Source organism: Neoarius graeffei, chromosome 12, assembly GCF_027579695.1.
Source record: "Neoarius graeffei isolate fNeoGra1 chromosome 12, fNeoGra1.pri, whole genome shotgun sequence".
Taxonomy (NCBI): domain Eukaryota; kingdom Metazoa; phylum Chordata; class Actinopteri; order Siluriformes; family Ariidae; genus Neoarius; species Neoarius graeffei.
In genome coordinates, this window is record NC_083580.1 from 42,443,558 (window position 1) to 42,460,679 (window position 17,122).

The 17,122-nt window shown below is 43.4% G+C and overlaps 1 protein-coding gene across 1 annotated transcript in view; it reads right to left on the bottom strand.

Annotated features, from left to right (window-relative positions):
• Window positions 1-210: 210 nt before the first annotated feature.
• Window positions 211-17,122, bottom strand: part of qpctlb (glutaminyl-peptide cyclotransferase-like b) — a 53,783-nt gene continuing 36,871 nt past the window's right edge. The window contains exons 5-7 of the mRNA XM_060935041.1: window positions 1,038-1,137; window positions 446-562; window positions 211-356 (exon numbers count right to left, since the gene is read on the bottom strand). Coding sequence (XP_060791024.1) covers window positions 211-356; window positions 446-562; window positions 1,038-1,137 — 363 coding nt within the window. The remainder of the gene's footprint in view (window positions 357-445; window positions 563-1,037; window positions 1,138-17,122) is intronic.

Consider the following 17,122-nt stretch of genomic DNA (forward strand, 5'->3'; position numbering starts at 1 on the left):
GGGATGAATACTTTTACAAGACATTGTACACAAACTAAGGCTACTGAAAAATGATTGAGCTTATTGTGTATATTATTATTAACACAAGTCCCAGAAACAAAAATACAGTTATACTGTATTGCAGGTTTAAAGTGAGCAATAAGGCAACTTTACAGATTTAGCTTAGATTCCAAGAGGTACGTGGAAGGTTCACGGAAGAGTAATTATCGTCTACAATCCAAGATATTCTGCTAAAAAGACCACCAGCACTTTGGTGAGATTCTCCACTGTATCACTGTGAATCTTGTTTGCATTGTCCTCCACTGTATGCCGATATGATGGGAAGGGTGTAGGAATAATGTGTAGCACTGGAACCCCTGCAATCAGCCAAAAAATAAGGAAATAATCAGCCTTTTTAGGAATAAGAAGGAGCCAAATGTTTAAAAGCTAAACCTCCCATACTTACCTTGCTGAAAGAAAGGCATATGGTCATCATCTATTGGACCCACAGTTATATTCCTTCTGAAGTATACCTGCTCGCTGGGGTGGGAAAACAGCAAGCCCAGTTTATGAAGTCTCTTTTCTTCAACAGAATCAGAAATGGTGTTCATTCAGAACAATATAATAACTTTATTCATTAAGAGGTGATTCAGTATAAAATACAGGATCTTGAGGACTGCTGCATACTGGGATCTTTATTATTTATTCGAAAATGAATAGTTTTCTTTGAAGTCATTGTAAAATCCTCACTGTACACAAACTTGTGTGTGTGTGTGCGCGCAATATGTTTATATTCTTTTTAGAACTATTTATACACATGCACTTTCATTTGCACTGTGTAATCTTTGTTTTCAAACCATCAACTACTTAATCAGCTAAAAAAAAAAATTATTATTATTATCTCTCAAACTGTGGACTTTTATATCTTATTACAGACAAAGCACAGCTTTAACTCATTCATGAGTGAGCCATGCTATTATTATAAATGTGAAAACACTAAAACTATACTGGAATTTAAAACCATCTCAGTTCAGGAATAAAATTCCTTTCTTCATTACCTGCCAATACAAGGCGATCAAACCAGCGGGCACTGTTCTCAAAATGATTCACAAATGTTGGACTTGGGGCACCGATCAGAGCCAATAGAATGAAGAGATCCTGGTGATTACAATAAAATTTTGTTACTATCAGGATAGTTGCTTTCAGTGAACCAAGATAAATATTTTTAGTATAAATACACAGGTGATTATAGAAAATTGCATGCACTGATTGGTCGAGAAATTTGTACCATTTCTCGATAATCACCTTGAGTGACTCGGCAAAATGGCTGCCAATCACTTTGTCACTGTAAGTGAGGATGAATTACAAATTATGAAAGAAAATGCTGTTCCTAAAGATGCTACGAAGTTTGGTCTAAAACTATTCAAAGGTAAGGCGGAATTGTGATTTTATCCATTTCAAAACAAAAGTATTTTATGTGAGTTGGCATAGATCAGTGGTTCCCAAACTTTCTCTGCTGGGCCCCCCTTTGGTAGATAAGAAAGTTTTTGCGCCCCCCACCCCAGACAGAAAGAGAAAAAAATAAGAAACAGGACACACACACATTTTGTTTTCAGACTCCATTGCAGTTTATTAATACAAACCTCAACCTTTTTTGAACAAATAAAAGTAAACTGCCATAAACTACAGGTTGCAATATAATTTTAAGTATAACTTTTCAAGCACCTTAACTGTGTAACAGGTTTCTTTTTTAATATTCAACATTACTGTATCAATGCAGTTTTCAAACATTGCCTCTCTACAAAAATGGGTTTTAAAACATGACCAACTCCCTGAGAAGAAAAAAACAAAAACCTAAAGATTTGTTGTGCAAAAACGACACCTTTAATCCTCGCATCTTTTCAGTGACTGGTGTGGGCCTGCTTCATGCTGCAGATCTTCTCAAATCTGGGTTGCAGTTTTGAGATTACCACTCTGAGTTCATTTTCAATGTCCAGCTTTGATCTGTATTTTGTCTTGATTGAGGCCACAGCAGAAAAACGTTTGGATGATCCTCTTCTGGATCATCCAAATGCTCTCTAGCAAACTTCAGACGGGCCTGGACATGTACTGGCTTAAGCAGGGGGACACGTCTGGCACTGCAGAATTTGAGTCCCTGGCGGCGTAGTGTGTTACTGATGGTTGTTACTTTGGTCCCAGCTCTCTGCAGGTCATTCACTAGGTCCCCCCGTGTGGTTCTGGGATTTTTGCTCACCGTTCTTGTGATCATTTTGACCCCACGGGGTGAGATCTTGCGTGGAGCCCCAGATCGAGGGAGATTATCAGTGGTCTTGTATGTCTTCCATTTTCTAATAATTGCTCCCACAGTTGATTTCTTCACACCAAGCTGCTTACCTATTGCAGATTCGGTCTTCCCAGTCTGGTGCAGGTCTACAATTTTGTTTCTGGTGTCCTTTGACAGCTCTTTGGTCTTGGCCATAGTGGAGTTTGGAGTGTGACTGTTTGAGGTTGTGGACAGGTGTCTTTTATACTGATAACGAGTTCAAACAGGTGCCATTAATACAGGTAACGAGTGGAGGACAGTGGAGCCTCTTAAAGAAGTTGTTACAGGTCTATGAGAGCCAGAAATCTTGCTTGTTTGTACCGTAGGTGACCAAATACTTATTTTACCGAGGAATTTACCAATTAATTCATTAAAAATCCTACAATGTGATTTCCTGGATTCCCCCCCCCCCCATTCTGTCCTTCATAGTTGAAGTGTACCTATGATGAAAATTACAGGCCTCTCTCATCTTTTTAAGTGGGAGAACTTGCACAATTGGTGGCTGACTAAATACTTTTTTGCCCCACTGTATGTGAGACAAAACGTGGCTGGGTCTTTCAGCATGACAATGATCCCAAACACACCGCCCGGGCAACGAAGGAGTAGCTTCGTAAGAAGCATTTCAAGGTCCTGGAGTGGCCTAGCCAGTCTCCAGATCTCAACCCCATAGAAAATCTTTGGAGGGAGTTGAAAGTCTGTGTTGCCCAGCGACAGCCCCAAAACATCACTGCTCTAGAGGAGATCTGCACGGAGGAATGGGCCAAAATACCAGCAACAGTGTGTGAAAACCTTGTGAAGACTTACAGAAAACATTTGACCTCTGTCATTGCCAACAAAGGGTATATAACAAAGTATCGAGATGAACTTTTGTTATTGACCAGATACTTATTTTCCACCATAATTTGCAAATAAATTCTTTAAAAATCAGACAATGTGATTTTCTGGATTTTTTTTTCTCATTTTGTCTCTCATAGTTGAGGTATACCTATGATGAAAATTACAGGCCTCTCTCATCTTTTTAAGTGGGAGAACTTGCACAACTGGTGACTGACTAAATACTTTTTTGCCCCATTGTAGGTAGGATGTGGCAAAAGGAAGAAGTATGGCCAGGGCTCTCTTACCTAGCAGTGGGTAATCTTTCTCCACTCCAATCCAAATTGCAGCCAGTAGGAGAAAGATTGTGGCAAAAGGAAGAAGTATGGCCAGGGCTCTCTTACCTAGCAGTGGGTAATCTTTCTCCACTCCAATCCAAAATGCAGCCAGTGTCTTTGACTGAAACTGCAGCCTCATTGTTGAATCAGAGGTGACATCAATGAACTGTTCCTCCTCTGATGTGCTGAAGTCAGCAGGTGGTGTTGCACTGAAGGGGTCACGGATCTAGTCATATTCTTTGGGATCCTGCATCAGGAAATATTTCTGGAAATGGTTCTGAAGGGCAGAGATGTGTGCTTTCATGCATGGGATCACTGTGTTCTGTAGTTTGTTGTCTTCAATGAATGATTTCAGGTTTTCAAATGAGTCCACATTTCCAATCTTCACTCGCTGCAGCCACATCTCAAGTTTTCTGGTGAATGATGTGATTTTATCTGCCAGATGTGGGAGGTGTGTATTTGTGCCCTGCAACTGCAAATTCACTTCATTGAGTTTCAGAAACATGTCACTGAGGTATGCAAGTTTCATGAAGAACTTGTTACAATAAAATTTGTGGGCAAGATCATTGCCCTCTTCCTTCAAAAAGATGCGGATTTCATCTCGCAGTTCAAAGACCCTGGACAGCACCTTCCCACGTGACAGCTATCGGGACTCGCTGTGAAACGGAACAGCTGTGTGGTCGGAGCCCATTTCCTCGCACAGTGCCGAAAAAATCCGGGCTTTGACAGGTCGTGTTTTGATGTAGTCGACGGTGGCAATAACGTTGGTCATCATTCAGCTCGGGACTCAGCTGTTTAGATGCCAGTGCTTCGTGGTGTATCATGCAGTGCGTCCACTGCACATTGTGGGACACGCGCTTGATGAGCGCTTGCAGCCCTGCCCATTTCCCAGCCATAGTCAGTGCAGATCCCCACACAGTCCTCCCATTTCAGGTTGGCCTCTTTCAAGTAAGAGTTAATGATTTTAAGCAGTTCTTCTGCTGTGGCTCTGCCAGTAACTTTTTTGCAGAAAAGCAATTCCTCCCTCATGTCATCTCCATCTATGAATCTGACGTAAGTAATTAATAAACAGTCTTTGTTACTGTCAGTGGCTTCATCCATCTGAAGAGAAAAGTGGCTGTCACGCACTTCGTCATTAAGCTGCTCCTCTATCGTATGTCCTTTGACATGTCATAAATGCGCCTGCCGATGGTGTTGTTGGACAGAGGAATAGCCCTTAGTTTGCTGGCTGCAGTGTCATCAAGCATAGTTGATACCATGTCCATAGCCCAGGGAAGTACTAATTCCTCCGCTATTGTGTGCGGCTTTTTACACTGTGCCACTCGGTAGGCAACTTTATATGAGGCGAGTTGAGCATTTGCTGGCACAGATGCAGCTTTAGTAAATAGGGACTGTTGAGCATGGCAGTTTATGAGTTTTTGTCTGAAAAACTCAACTGGCTTGTGCTCTGGATGTTTTGTCTCCAAGTGGCGTCTTAGCTTGTTCGGCTTCAACCTGTCACAAGCTAGCATTTTAAGACAGACAACACACTGCGGTCTCTCCTCATTACCCACCGTTGTACAGGTGAAGCCAAAGACAAGATATGTGTTGTCATATTTTCTTGTCTTTGCCTTGGAATGAACTTGCTTTGGAAGCACATTTGGCGATGCTTCATCCTCTGATTTGCGTTTACGTGGGAGCCCTGCGCCCCCCGCCAAAAACTTCTCCATGTTATGCTAGCAGTGTAATTTATTGATTCATTCATTCATTCATTCATTCATTCATTCCATCTGCGCCCCGCGCCCACCCTACAATGGCCCCCCACTTTGGGAACCACTGGCATAGATAAAGTGACACGTGAGCCTTTATTACATTTGCAAGCCACTTTTGAAGTTTGAAACAAATTATTATTATTTTTTTCATTATCACTGTGGCAGCAGGGGCGTGGTCGAGCGCCAGTTTGTGAATGGAGGGCAAGGCCAGGGAAGGTGAGTGGCAAAGTGGTCACACCTGTGTCTTATTAATGGTGTGTGTCTTGCAGTGACAGCTGAGGGTTTTCAGTGTCTTGCAAAAGTATTCATCCCCCTTGGTGTTTGTCCTATTTTGTTGCATTACAAGATGGAATTAAAATGGATTTTGGGGGGGTTAACACCATTTGATTTACACAACATGCCCACCACTTTAAAGGTGCAAATTGTTGTTTTATTGTGATGCAGACAATAATTAAGATGAAAAAAAAAACCCAGAAATCTGGAGTGTGCATAGGTATTCACCCCCTTTTGTATGAAACCCCTAAATAAGAGCTGGTCCAACCAATTAACTTCATAAGTCACATAATTAGTTGATTAAGAGCCACCTGTGTACAACCAAAGTGTCACATGATCTGTCACATGATGTCTGCATAAATTAACCTGTTCTGGAAGGACCCTGACTCTGCAACACTACTAAGCAAGCAACATAAAAATCAAGGAGTACTCCAAATATGTCAGAGACAAAGTTGTGAAGAAGTATAGATCAGTGTTGGGTTATAAAAAAAAAAAATTCGAAACTTTGAAGATCCCACAAAGCCCATTAAACCCATTATAGTAAAATTGAAGGAATATGGCACCACTACAAACCTGACATAAGAAGGCCACCCACCAAAACTCACAGACTGGGCAAGGAGGGCATTAATCAGAGATGCAACAAAGACACCAAAGATAACACTGAAGGAGCTGCAAAGATCCACAGCAGAGATGGGAGTATCCGTGCATAGGATCACTTTAGGCTGTACACCACCCACAGAGCAGGGCTTTATGGAAGAGTGGTCAGAAAAAAGCCATTGCTTAAGAAAACATGTTTGGAGTTTGCCCAACAGCATGTGGTGGACTCCCCAAACACATGGAAGAAGATTCTCTGGTCAAATGAGACTAAAATTTATCTTTTTGGCCATCATGGGAAATGCCATGTGTGGTGCAAACCCAACATCCTGAGAACACCATTCCTACAGTGAAGCATGGTGGTGGCAGCATCATGCTGTAGGGATATTATTCATCTGCAGGGACAGCATGGATGTTGTTAGGTCCATTTTAGGGGGGGCTTAAGCCCCCCTATAATTTTCATATATATATATATATATATATATATATATATATATATATATATATATAAAATAGCTCTTTTCCAAAACGCGATAAACACCAAATTAAAAAAAATGAGTTCGTCACGCTATTTTGCTGTGTACTGAGCCTATTCACTGCTCCAATAATGATTCATGCCAAATTGCTATATTTCCTTGTTTATATGTGCTGCAAATTGTAGTTTCTCTCCAAAACGCGATAGGCGCTACACCTGGTTTTTGGCTGGGTGCGACATTTCCTCTCGACCAATCAGAGTTTGGTCAGCGTTCTACACACATGGCAGCGTCCTGAAGCGAGGAGTTTTGTTTGTTTGTGTCACTTCTTGAGAACAAAAAATTTTTGCAAATGGTGGTTGTGAATACTTTTGATAGTTCTGAAGAACCTGTGAGACCTACACCAGGTGGTAGAAGACGTTTAAACAACGATAACCATGAACGAGAGCAAAGTAAGAAAATTCGCTATTCTGGTGGCGGGCTGAGTATTGTTATTTAATTAGTGGTTTTGTTATGCTATTTAAGGTGGCACTCTGAATGGATTGCATTTAAAAAATTGAACTAACTGGCTATTTGTTATTTAGTTATTTGTTTTCTGTGGTGGACAGTCTTAAAATGTAAGATTAAACATAAATGAATGAATGTTATTTAAGTGTTGATATAATTTATTTGATTTTATTATTAATTGTATGATGAAAGTTCCTGATATTATATATCTACAGCATGTTCTCTTGTTTTTAAAAACAGAAAGACAGAAAAAATGAATGGATTTATAGGATTTTGAAAAAAAGAACGAGTGGATTTATTGCGTTTTGAAAAAAATATATAATAAACTTTGGATTTATAATCAATAACATTGTTGTTAGATTTGTCAATTATTGAAAATGTTCAGACTGAACCAACTATCTATTATAACAGGATAAATTAAATATTTGCAAAATTTATGGGTCTGAGTAAATAAATGTCATTTTTCTGAAAACAATCAAAATGGATTTATAGCATTTTGGGAAAAAAAAAAAAAATATATATATATATATATATATATAAAATAGTGCAGACTTGCACATAACACAAACCAGCAAGAAAATGAGTCAAACAATATGTCTACAAGTTCTAGCTATGACACGAATAAAATTATTGTTATGTTTCCCAGCATAGCCAGGTAGGCGGGCATGTGCAGTTCAGGCGGGACTCGGGAGCTGTATGTTATTAGGCCTACTTGCTGTAACGTTACATTCCTGAGGCCGGCAGAGATGTTAAGAGGACTTAATTTGCAGTGAATGATACAATGAACAAGAGATTGTAAGTTGATGTCAGTCACTGTTAATTGTTTAACGTTACCTACGTTTATCTAAGGGGAAGAAAATGTGATGTTGTAAGCTCCTTGTCCCTTTTAATATTATGGCAGCTAAATTGAACTTTATGGAAAATGTTAGGCAATATTAGCATGAACAGTTAAACTTGAAAGCTTTCTATATTCTGTCCCATCTGTGTATTGATATGTTCTTCAACTATTGCGAGTGAAAACTAAATGCCATTAGTAGCAATAGTTATGGCGAGAGAAGATTTAATGTGTCCTTTCAATTCATTGGCTAGATGGATATACGACGATTTTTTAAGAGAGTGAGTGAGGAACGGGAGAGTGACAAGGGAGCTGATGCTGAAGAGGTCTGCGTGATTGAGGTCAGTAAACGTCAACAGAGAAAACAGGGCCGAGTTCAACCAATGCACCGTTTTGAGACGGTTTAGCTACGGTTTGATCTAGGCCACTAATTGAACGAGGTAGCCTATTTGGCTAAAAAAAATTTCGGCGCGCGCACATTATTGAACACACTCCTGGTGCTAAGCCCCCCCATCTCTCAATCCTAGTGACGTCCATGAGGGACAGGAAAGCTGGTCAGGACTGAAGGAAAGATGGATGGCACTAAATACAGGGCAGTTCTGGAGGAAAACCTGTTTGAGTCAGCCAGAGGTTTGAGACTGGCATGAAGGTTCACATTCCAGCAGAACAATAACCCTAAACATACTGCTAAAGCTACACTGGAGTGATTTAAAGGGAAACATTTAAATGTCTTGGTCATAGCCCAGACCTCAATCCAACTGAGAATCTGTGGCATAACTTGAAGATTGCTGTACACCAATGCAACCCATCTAACTTGAAGCAATTGGAACAATTTTGCCTTGAGGAATGGGAAAAAATTCCAGTGGCTCGATGTGCTAAGCTAATAGAGACATAACTGCAGCTGTAATTGCAGCAAAAGGTGGCTCTACAAAGTATTGACTGGGGGGTGAATACCTATGTGCACTCCAGATTTCTGGTTTTTTTCCATCTTATCTGCACCTTTAAAGTGGTAGGCATGTTGTGTAAATCAAATGGTGCTAACCCCCCAAAATCCATTTTAATTCCATCTTGTAATGCAACAAAACAGGACAAACACCAAGGGAGATGTCTTTTGCAAGACACTGTATATGGAGGGAGAAAGCAGAGAGGAGGGAAGCTTCCCTGCATGCCGTGGTTGTGTGTGAGTGTGTACGAAAGTGCTTTAACTATAAGCTGAAAAGCTAAAAATAAAAGTTACCAGAGTAACTAGCCCACCTGTTCCAGTGCTTCAGTATTCCACCACTCCCAACAAAGGTGTTACACTGGTACTGAAACCTGGGATACTGAAGTGAACCAATGGCATGGAGTCCTTGCCGTTTAAGGAACTCATCCATACCCTCACCACCACCCAGCAGAACCAGCACCAGGCACTGGTTGCACTGTGCACTGAGCAGAAGCAGCACTTTGAAGTGCTGCTGCAGGCCCAGTAGGAGGATTGCCAGGCATTCTGGTGCCTGCTTGCATCAGCAGATACCCCAACTGCCATAACAGCGGGCTTCCCCCACATTATGCTAACAAAGATGGGGCCTCACGACAACCCGGTGGCCTTCCTCACTCTCTTTGAACAACACACAGAGGCATGGGGGTGACCAGTCAAACAGCCCACTGCCGCTCCTGACTGGAGAAACACAGCTCGCCACACAGCAGCTAACCCTGGACAGCAGGCTGGAGTATCCGGCCCTGTATCTCTGCCTGCAACACCTACTCAATCACTCTCCTGTTTCTCTGCTGTTGATGAGGAAACCATCCATGATCTTGTTACCAAGGCAAGGCCTACCACCTGCCTCTTGGACCCCATGCCTACCCCTCTTGTCAAAGCCTGCCTGCCAGCTCTCTGTCCCCTTCTTGCCAAAATCATAAATACATCTCTCCAGACAGGTGTGGTCCCCCACTCCCTAAAAATTGCAGCCATTACGCCTGTCCTCAAAAAATCTGGAGCAGCTGTGGATGATTTTAAGAATTACCACCCCATTTCAAATCTACCATTCATTTCTAAACTGCTAGAACGTACTGTGGCCTCCCAGCTTCAAGACCACTTAACATCATACAGCCTGTGGGAGGAGCTTCAATCTGGCTTTAGGGCCAAGCACAGCACTGAAACGGCCCTAGTCAAGGTCGTAAATGACCAGCTGATTGCTGCTGACTCAGGCCACTTCAGCATCCTCCTACTGCTGGATCTAACAGCTGCATTTGATACTGTCTGCCACAGCACTTTATTCACATGGCTGGAATCACTCCTGGGCATCACTGGCACTGCACTTTCCTGGTTTAGGTCATATCTCACAGGAAGGGAACAGTTTGTCTCCATTGGTGATTTCCATTCCCCTAGTGCACACCTCCCACATGGTGTTCCACAAGGTTCTGTCCTAGGTCCCTTGCTTTTCATTATCTATATCCTTCCCCTGGGTCACATCCTCCATCAGCATGGCCTATACTTCCACTGCTATGCTGATGACACACAAATTTACATTCACACTAAACCCTCTCATCCACTCCCCCTCTCACAATTGTCCACCTGCCTGTCTGATATTAGTAACTGGAAGACACACAATTTTCTCAAACTTGGGGGCGTCGTGGCTCAGGTGGTTAAGGCGCCATACCATGTATACGGGCGACCCGGGTTCGATTCCGGCCCGAGGTCATTTCCCGATCCCTTCCCGTCTCTCTCTCCCGCTCATTTCCTGTCTCTGCACTGTCCTATCCAATAAAGGTGCAAAAAGCCCCAAAAAATATCTTTAAAAAAAAACAATTTTCTCAAACTCAATCATAACAAGACCGAAGCCATAGTCATTGCCACTCCAACACTGCTGAAGAAGTTAAATCTTGTGCAGTTCTCCATCCCAGGTTACTTCACCACCATCTCCTCTGAAGTGAAAAGCCTGGGCATCATCATTGACTCAGCTCTCTCTTTTGATTCACACATAAAACACATCACTAAAACAGCATTTTTTCATCTCAAAACTATCTCTAAACTCTGCCCCTCACTTAGCCTCCCCACTGCAGAGACCCTAATTCATGCCTTCATCAACTCCAGACTTGATTACTGCAATGCCCTGCTCATTGGGCTTCCAAGTAAATCAATAAACAGACTACAACACATCCAAAACTCTGCAGCTAGACTCCTCACCCATACTAGACCTTGGCATCACATCACACCCATCCTCCATTAGCTACACTGGCTTCCTGTTAAATTTTGCATTCATTTCAAAATTCTCCTCCTTGTTTACAAGGCCCAGCACAACTTAGCACCCACCTACCTCTCTAGTCTTCTCACTCCATACTTACCCACCCGAAATTTACGCTCCTCTGATACACTCCTTCTCACCACCCCCTCCACAAATCTCCGATCTATGGGTGATAGGGCTTTTAGTGTGGCTGGCCCCAAACTCTGGAACAGCCTCCCACTTTCATTGCATCAATGCACCTCCCTTTCATCTTTTAAAACCATGCTCAAAACTTATCTTTTAACCCTTGCTTTCTCATCATAATGCTGAATGATTGAGGTTATTATTTTTATTAATAATTTTAATTTTATTATTATTTTTTTAATTGTATTGCTGCATCATCTGTGTTTTTTACTTTGTTGTTGATTCTGTGTCATGCTTCTGTGCCTTTTAACTAGTTCTACTTTGACTTTTACTTACAATTTTTACACTCTTTGTAAAGTGTCCTTGGATATCTTGAAAGGCGCTCCAAATAAAATTTATTATTATTATTATTATTATTATTATTATTATTATTAAGCGAGCTATCCTACAACGTGTTGGCCGCACCCATGTGAAACATCATCAGCACTTCCACATGCTGACTCTAGAGGAGGGCTGTCGGCCATTTGCCTTTGGCCAGCAGCTCCGGAATGCCTGTTGGCGGTGGCTGAAGGCAGAAGATCGTGATGCCAAGGGTATCATCGACACCACCACACTGGACCAATTCATTGCTTGGCTGCCAGAAGGAACAGCTGAGTGGGTCCAGTGCCACCTCCCGGCATCGCTGGATAGAGCTGTTGCACTGGCTGAGGACTATCTGGTGGTGGTTCCAGTGACAGGCAGGCAGCCTACCTCCTCTCTCTCTCTCTCTCTTTCTCTCTTCTTTCCTCCTGTCCCCTTCCTGTCCCTGCACCACAGAAATGATGGTCGACTCCCCTGCAGCTGGCTCGCCAAGCCCATGGTCCCCCCTCCCCCCTCCCCTTGTGTTTCTGTGTCTCCTCCCCTTCAGGTGAGTGATCCCTGTGCCACCGGTGCAGAGGTGATGCCCGGGCCAGTGTGCTGGCGCTGTGGGAAACCTGGGCACTTCCAGGACCAGTGCCATGTGATGGAGGTAGGTAGGGGCAGTGGTCCGGATCCCTGACATGCCAGAAATCGCACCCGATCGCGCTGGAGTGTACTGCATACCAGTGAGTATCCAAGGGGATGCTTACTATTCATTGCTGGATTCAGACTGCAATCAGACCTCTATCCATCAAAGCGTGATGAGAGGTGAGGCATTGGGTACAGCACATTTGGTGAAGGTTCTATGTGTGCATGGGGATGTTCACATATACTCACTGGTTCCTGTCCGAATTCAATTTCTGGGGAAAAAAATCATAGTGTGGAGGCAGCAGTTAATCTGCACCTCTTCCACCCACTAATTCTTGGAACAGATTGGCTTGGGTTTATGTGTTTGATGGAGCGAGTAGTGGTGGGTGGGTCCTGCAGTAACGCAGCACGGGGGGCTCCTAGCATACCATTAGCCGGGGAGGCGGTCCCAGAGCCATCTACATCAGCTCTGCACCATAGTGACATGGAGAGTAGGCAGCACCTTGGCCTACCCTGCTCTCTCAGAGATTCCCTAGAGGATTTCCCTCTCAAGCAGGTGCGGGATGAGACTTTGTATCACACTTTTGACCAAGTGAGAATAGTCAATGGGCAAATTCTCCAGTCCAACATTCACTCACCTGCCCATACTTTTTCATAATTAAGGATAGGTTGTATCAAGTAACACAGGACACTCAGACCGGCAAAAAGGTGACACAACTGTTCAGGCCCGCCGACAGGGGGGGACAAATGGGTATGTTGTCCCGGGCCCAGGAATGGGGAGGGCCCAGAACTGGGCTCTCATGAAGTTGCGATTATTTTATTTCATTTCAAAATAGGGCTGCACAATTAATCAAATTTAATCAAAAATCACGATTTTGGCTGCCACGATTAAATTAAATGAAAATCGCGATTTATTTCCATTTAAAATGCGAGCTCTGCTGCATATCTGATCAAGCACTTTTTGACCAGTACTCCGCCAAACCATTAGGGGGCGAACCGACGCATGTAAGGTTTCATTACTCCGCCTAAATAAGCAAGCAAGCCAAGTGCGCAGCGCTTCAGTGCAGCGGTATCCAGTGTTGCCAGATTGGGCAGTTTTAAGTGTATTTTGGTGGATTTGAACATATTTTGGGATGGAAAACGTCAGCAGTGTCTGGCAACACTGGCGGTATCCTCTTCAAGGGGTGATAGCGTGAGAGTAGGTAACAGATTGAGCGTATTTAGCACTGGAGGCAATGTTGTGACCTGCCTTCGCTCATGTTTAAAGCCAGAGCATGTTGATAGGCTGGTCTTTCTAGCTAAAAACTTGTAGGCCTCAGTATAATGCTATGTAATTGTTGCAATTGAGTTTTCAGTTCCTTCATCCTTTGGTAATTTCTTGGATAAATTTCATTTATTTGTCATTTGGAAATCAGAATTTCTCTTTTAAATTTCATTCTGCACTGAAAGCTGTTCATATTGTTTGTTTGAATATAGTGAAATAAAATGTAAGTGATTTCCCTAACATCAAGAATAATCGTGATTACAATTTTGATCAAGATAATCATGATTATCATTTTTTCCATAATCGTGCAGCCCTATTTCAAAATGTGTTGATTTGGGGGAGAAATGTGCTATATTTGCATTCAATAAATGATTTCTAGATCTTTTGCCTTTATTGTCTTTGAAAAAGGCGTCAAGAACCCCCTACCACCCCTAATGTAAAAATGGTTTGGTCTGACTCTTTGATTAAGGGGAAAAAAAACGACATCGTTCGATCATAGCGCTTCGACAATCAGCGTGCGTGCCATTTGCCAACATGCACAAGTCAGGAGCACAGAAAAGAGAAAAAGAGAGGAAGAAACCAAGAGACTCAGGGGCTCACTGCATAAATATTTTAAAAAAGATTCGGATGATGCAGCAGGTACTAGCAAAGGCAGTGGGGCAGCTGAGCCAGGTAAGACACAGCCAACTTTTTCCAGCCCCGTAAAGTAACCCCAACCGCGGCACGCAATTCATGTTACAAACGAGGGGAGAGCAAGTCACACTGAACACCATATCAAACGCACAGGGCATTGAATCATTTCATAACCACAATGGCTTAATAACATTGTGTTTCATATAACTGATTGAAGCTAAGAATATTCACATTAGCCCGCAATCATATCCCGCCGTTTCTCGAGCGGTGTGTTGTTCTCTGCTTTTCACACTGGACAGTACGTACGCACAGTATACTATGTTTGCCCCCAGCCCTGCCCGAAATCCCCCGTCCATCACTGCTCCTTCAAGAGCACCCCAATTGCGTGATTATAGTAGACTATCCACGAGTTTAGGAAGGCATTGCGGGGGCTGTCGCATGCAGGCTTGGGGCGTAACGAAATACATTTAATGGTGTTCGGGGGGGGGGCCCATTTAGAGCATTTTGTCCCGGGCCCAGCCAAAGCTGTCAGCGGCCCTGCAACTGTTGGTCCCAAAGAACCGCAGAGAATTCGTATTCCATGCGGCTCATTATAACCCAATGGCAGGACACCTAGGGCAGGACAAAACACTGACCCATCTCATGGCCCATTTCTATTGGCCAGGGATTCACAGGGATGTCCACAGGTGGTGTGTGGTATTTCACGAATGCCAGCTGGTGAATCCAGCAGCCACCGCAAAAGCGCTATTGCGCCCTCTTCCTCTGATCAAGACCCCCTTTGAAAGAATTGGAATGGATCTCACTGGGCCATTAGCTTGGTCTGCATGAGGGCATTGCTTTATCTTCATCCTTGTAGACTATGCAACGTGATACTCAGAAGCAGTACAGCTGCATAACATTTCCACGTATAATGTCACAGAGGCACTATTTAACGTTATCTCCCGAGTCGGGATTCTGAAAGAAATTCTGACTGATCAGGGCACTACATTTATGTCATGCACACTTCGCGAACTCTATGAATTATTGGGAGTTAAATCAATCTGCACAAACATTTATCACCCACAGAGAGACAGCTTGGTTGAGCGATTTAACCAAACCCTTAAAAAGCCAATTCGTAAGTTTGTAAGCAAAGACACACATTATTTTTATTTTCTTTCTTTTTCTATTTTAATTTTTTTATTTATTTATTTTTTCTGTGTGTTTGTGTAGTTTGATGTTTGTTTGAGTGTTTTGTCCGCCGGTTGTGGTGTAGCTCCAGACCCAGTTTTGGGCGTCGGTTCCCTCCAGGCCTTGTTCGCCATGGGTGATGCCCGTGCTCTCAGCTATGGACTGCAGTGAGCCTGTTGCTCATTTTACATCGTGGTTGTCCAGCATTCTGTGCTTTAGTGCTTGGCGTGATGTTCCGAGCGATGCTGCTCTGTGGCGTCGCAGCGGCTGTGCAGTCGGTTTGGGACACACCAGCGCTCTGTGTGGTGGAGCTTCTCTGCTCGCTTTGTGGATCCATGGCATGGTGTTTGAGCGATGTTGTTGACGGCGTCACGGCGGCGGTGCTGGAGATGTGGGACTCGTTTTCGTGCGCCTTTTGGTGGGACTGTGGCTGCTACACCACGGGAATTACATCCTGACCCTTACTCGGTGGACTTTTTACTTTTTATTATTATTATTTTTATTATTTGTATTTATTTATTTTTTCTTTGTCTATAATTGTAAAGCGTCCTTGGGTTTCTTGAAAGGCGCTATATAAATTTAACTTATTATTATTATCATCTCATCTCATCTCATTATCTCTAGCCGCTTTATCCTGTTCTACAGGGTCGCAGGCGAGCTGGAGCCTATCCCAGCTGACTACGGGCGAAAGGCGGGGTACACCCTGGACAAGTCGCCAGGTCATCACAGGGCTGACACATAGACACAGACAACCATTCACACTCACATTCACACCTACGGTCAATTTAGAGTCACTAGTTAACCTAACCTGCATGTCTTTGGACTGTGGGGGAAACCCACGCGGACATGGGGAGAACATGCAAACTCCGCACAGAAAGGCCCTCGCCGGCCACGGGGCTCGAACCCGGACCTTCTTGCTGTGAGGCAACAGCGCTAACCACTACACCACCGTGCCGCATTATTATTATTATTATTATTATTATTATTACACATAACTAAGATAAATGGCTGGGGCCCCTGTTATTTGCAGTACAAGAGGTTCCACAAGCCTCCACCAGGTTTTCCCTGTTTGAATTATTATATGGGCATAAGCCATGTGGCATCCTAAATGTCATAAGTGAAAATTTGGAGGGGGGACCTTCTACTAGTAAAAACAAAATTCAATACATCCTTGGCCTGTGAGCAAAACTCCACACACTCAGTGACCTAACCCAGAAGAATTTGTGGCAGGCGCAAGAACGTCAGTCCCGGCTGTAACGCAGGGGTGCATGCCTGTGGGAATTCAGAACGGGAGATAAAGTTCTCATATTTTTGCCAATGTTGAGCTCAAAATTATTAGCCAAGTGGCAAGGGCCCTTTGAGGTCACATGGCGAGTTGGGGATGTTGACTATGAGGAAAAGTGAATGGATGGGGGGGAGCTGCAGATATACCACCTCAATCTGCTTAAACTCTGGAACAAGGGGGTCCCTGTGGCATTGGTAGTGGTAGTTCTGGAGAAGGAGGAGCTGGGGCCGGAGGTAAAAATGAATGTAGTTGCTCAACCCACCCCGGTCCTCTGTGGAGATCACCTCTCGCAATACCAACTGACAGAGGTTGCCAGGTTGCAAATAGAGTTTTCCGACATGTTCTCTCCCCTTCCTCGGTCACACCCACCTCATAAAACACCACATTGAGACACCCCGAGGGATGGTGGTGCATAGCCGCCCATACCGTTTACCCGAACACAAGAAAACTGCCATTCAGGATGAACTCAAGGCCATGCATGAAATGGGAATAGTCAAGGAGTCGCATAGCAACTGGAAAAACCTGGTGGTCTTTGTCCCCAAGGCCAACAGGT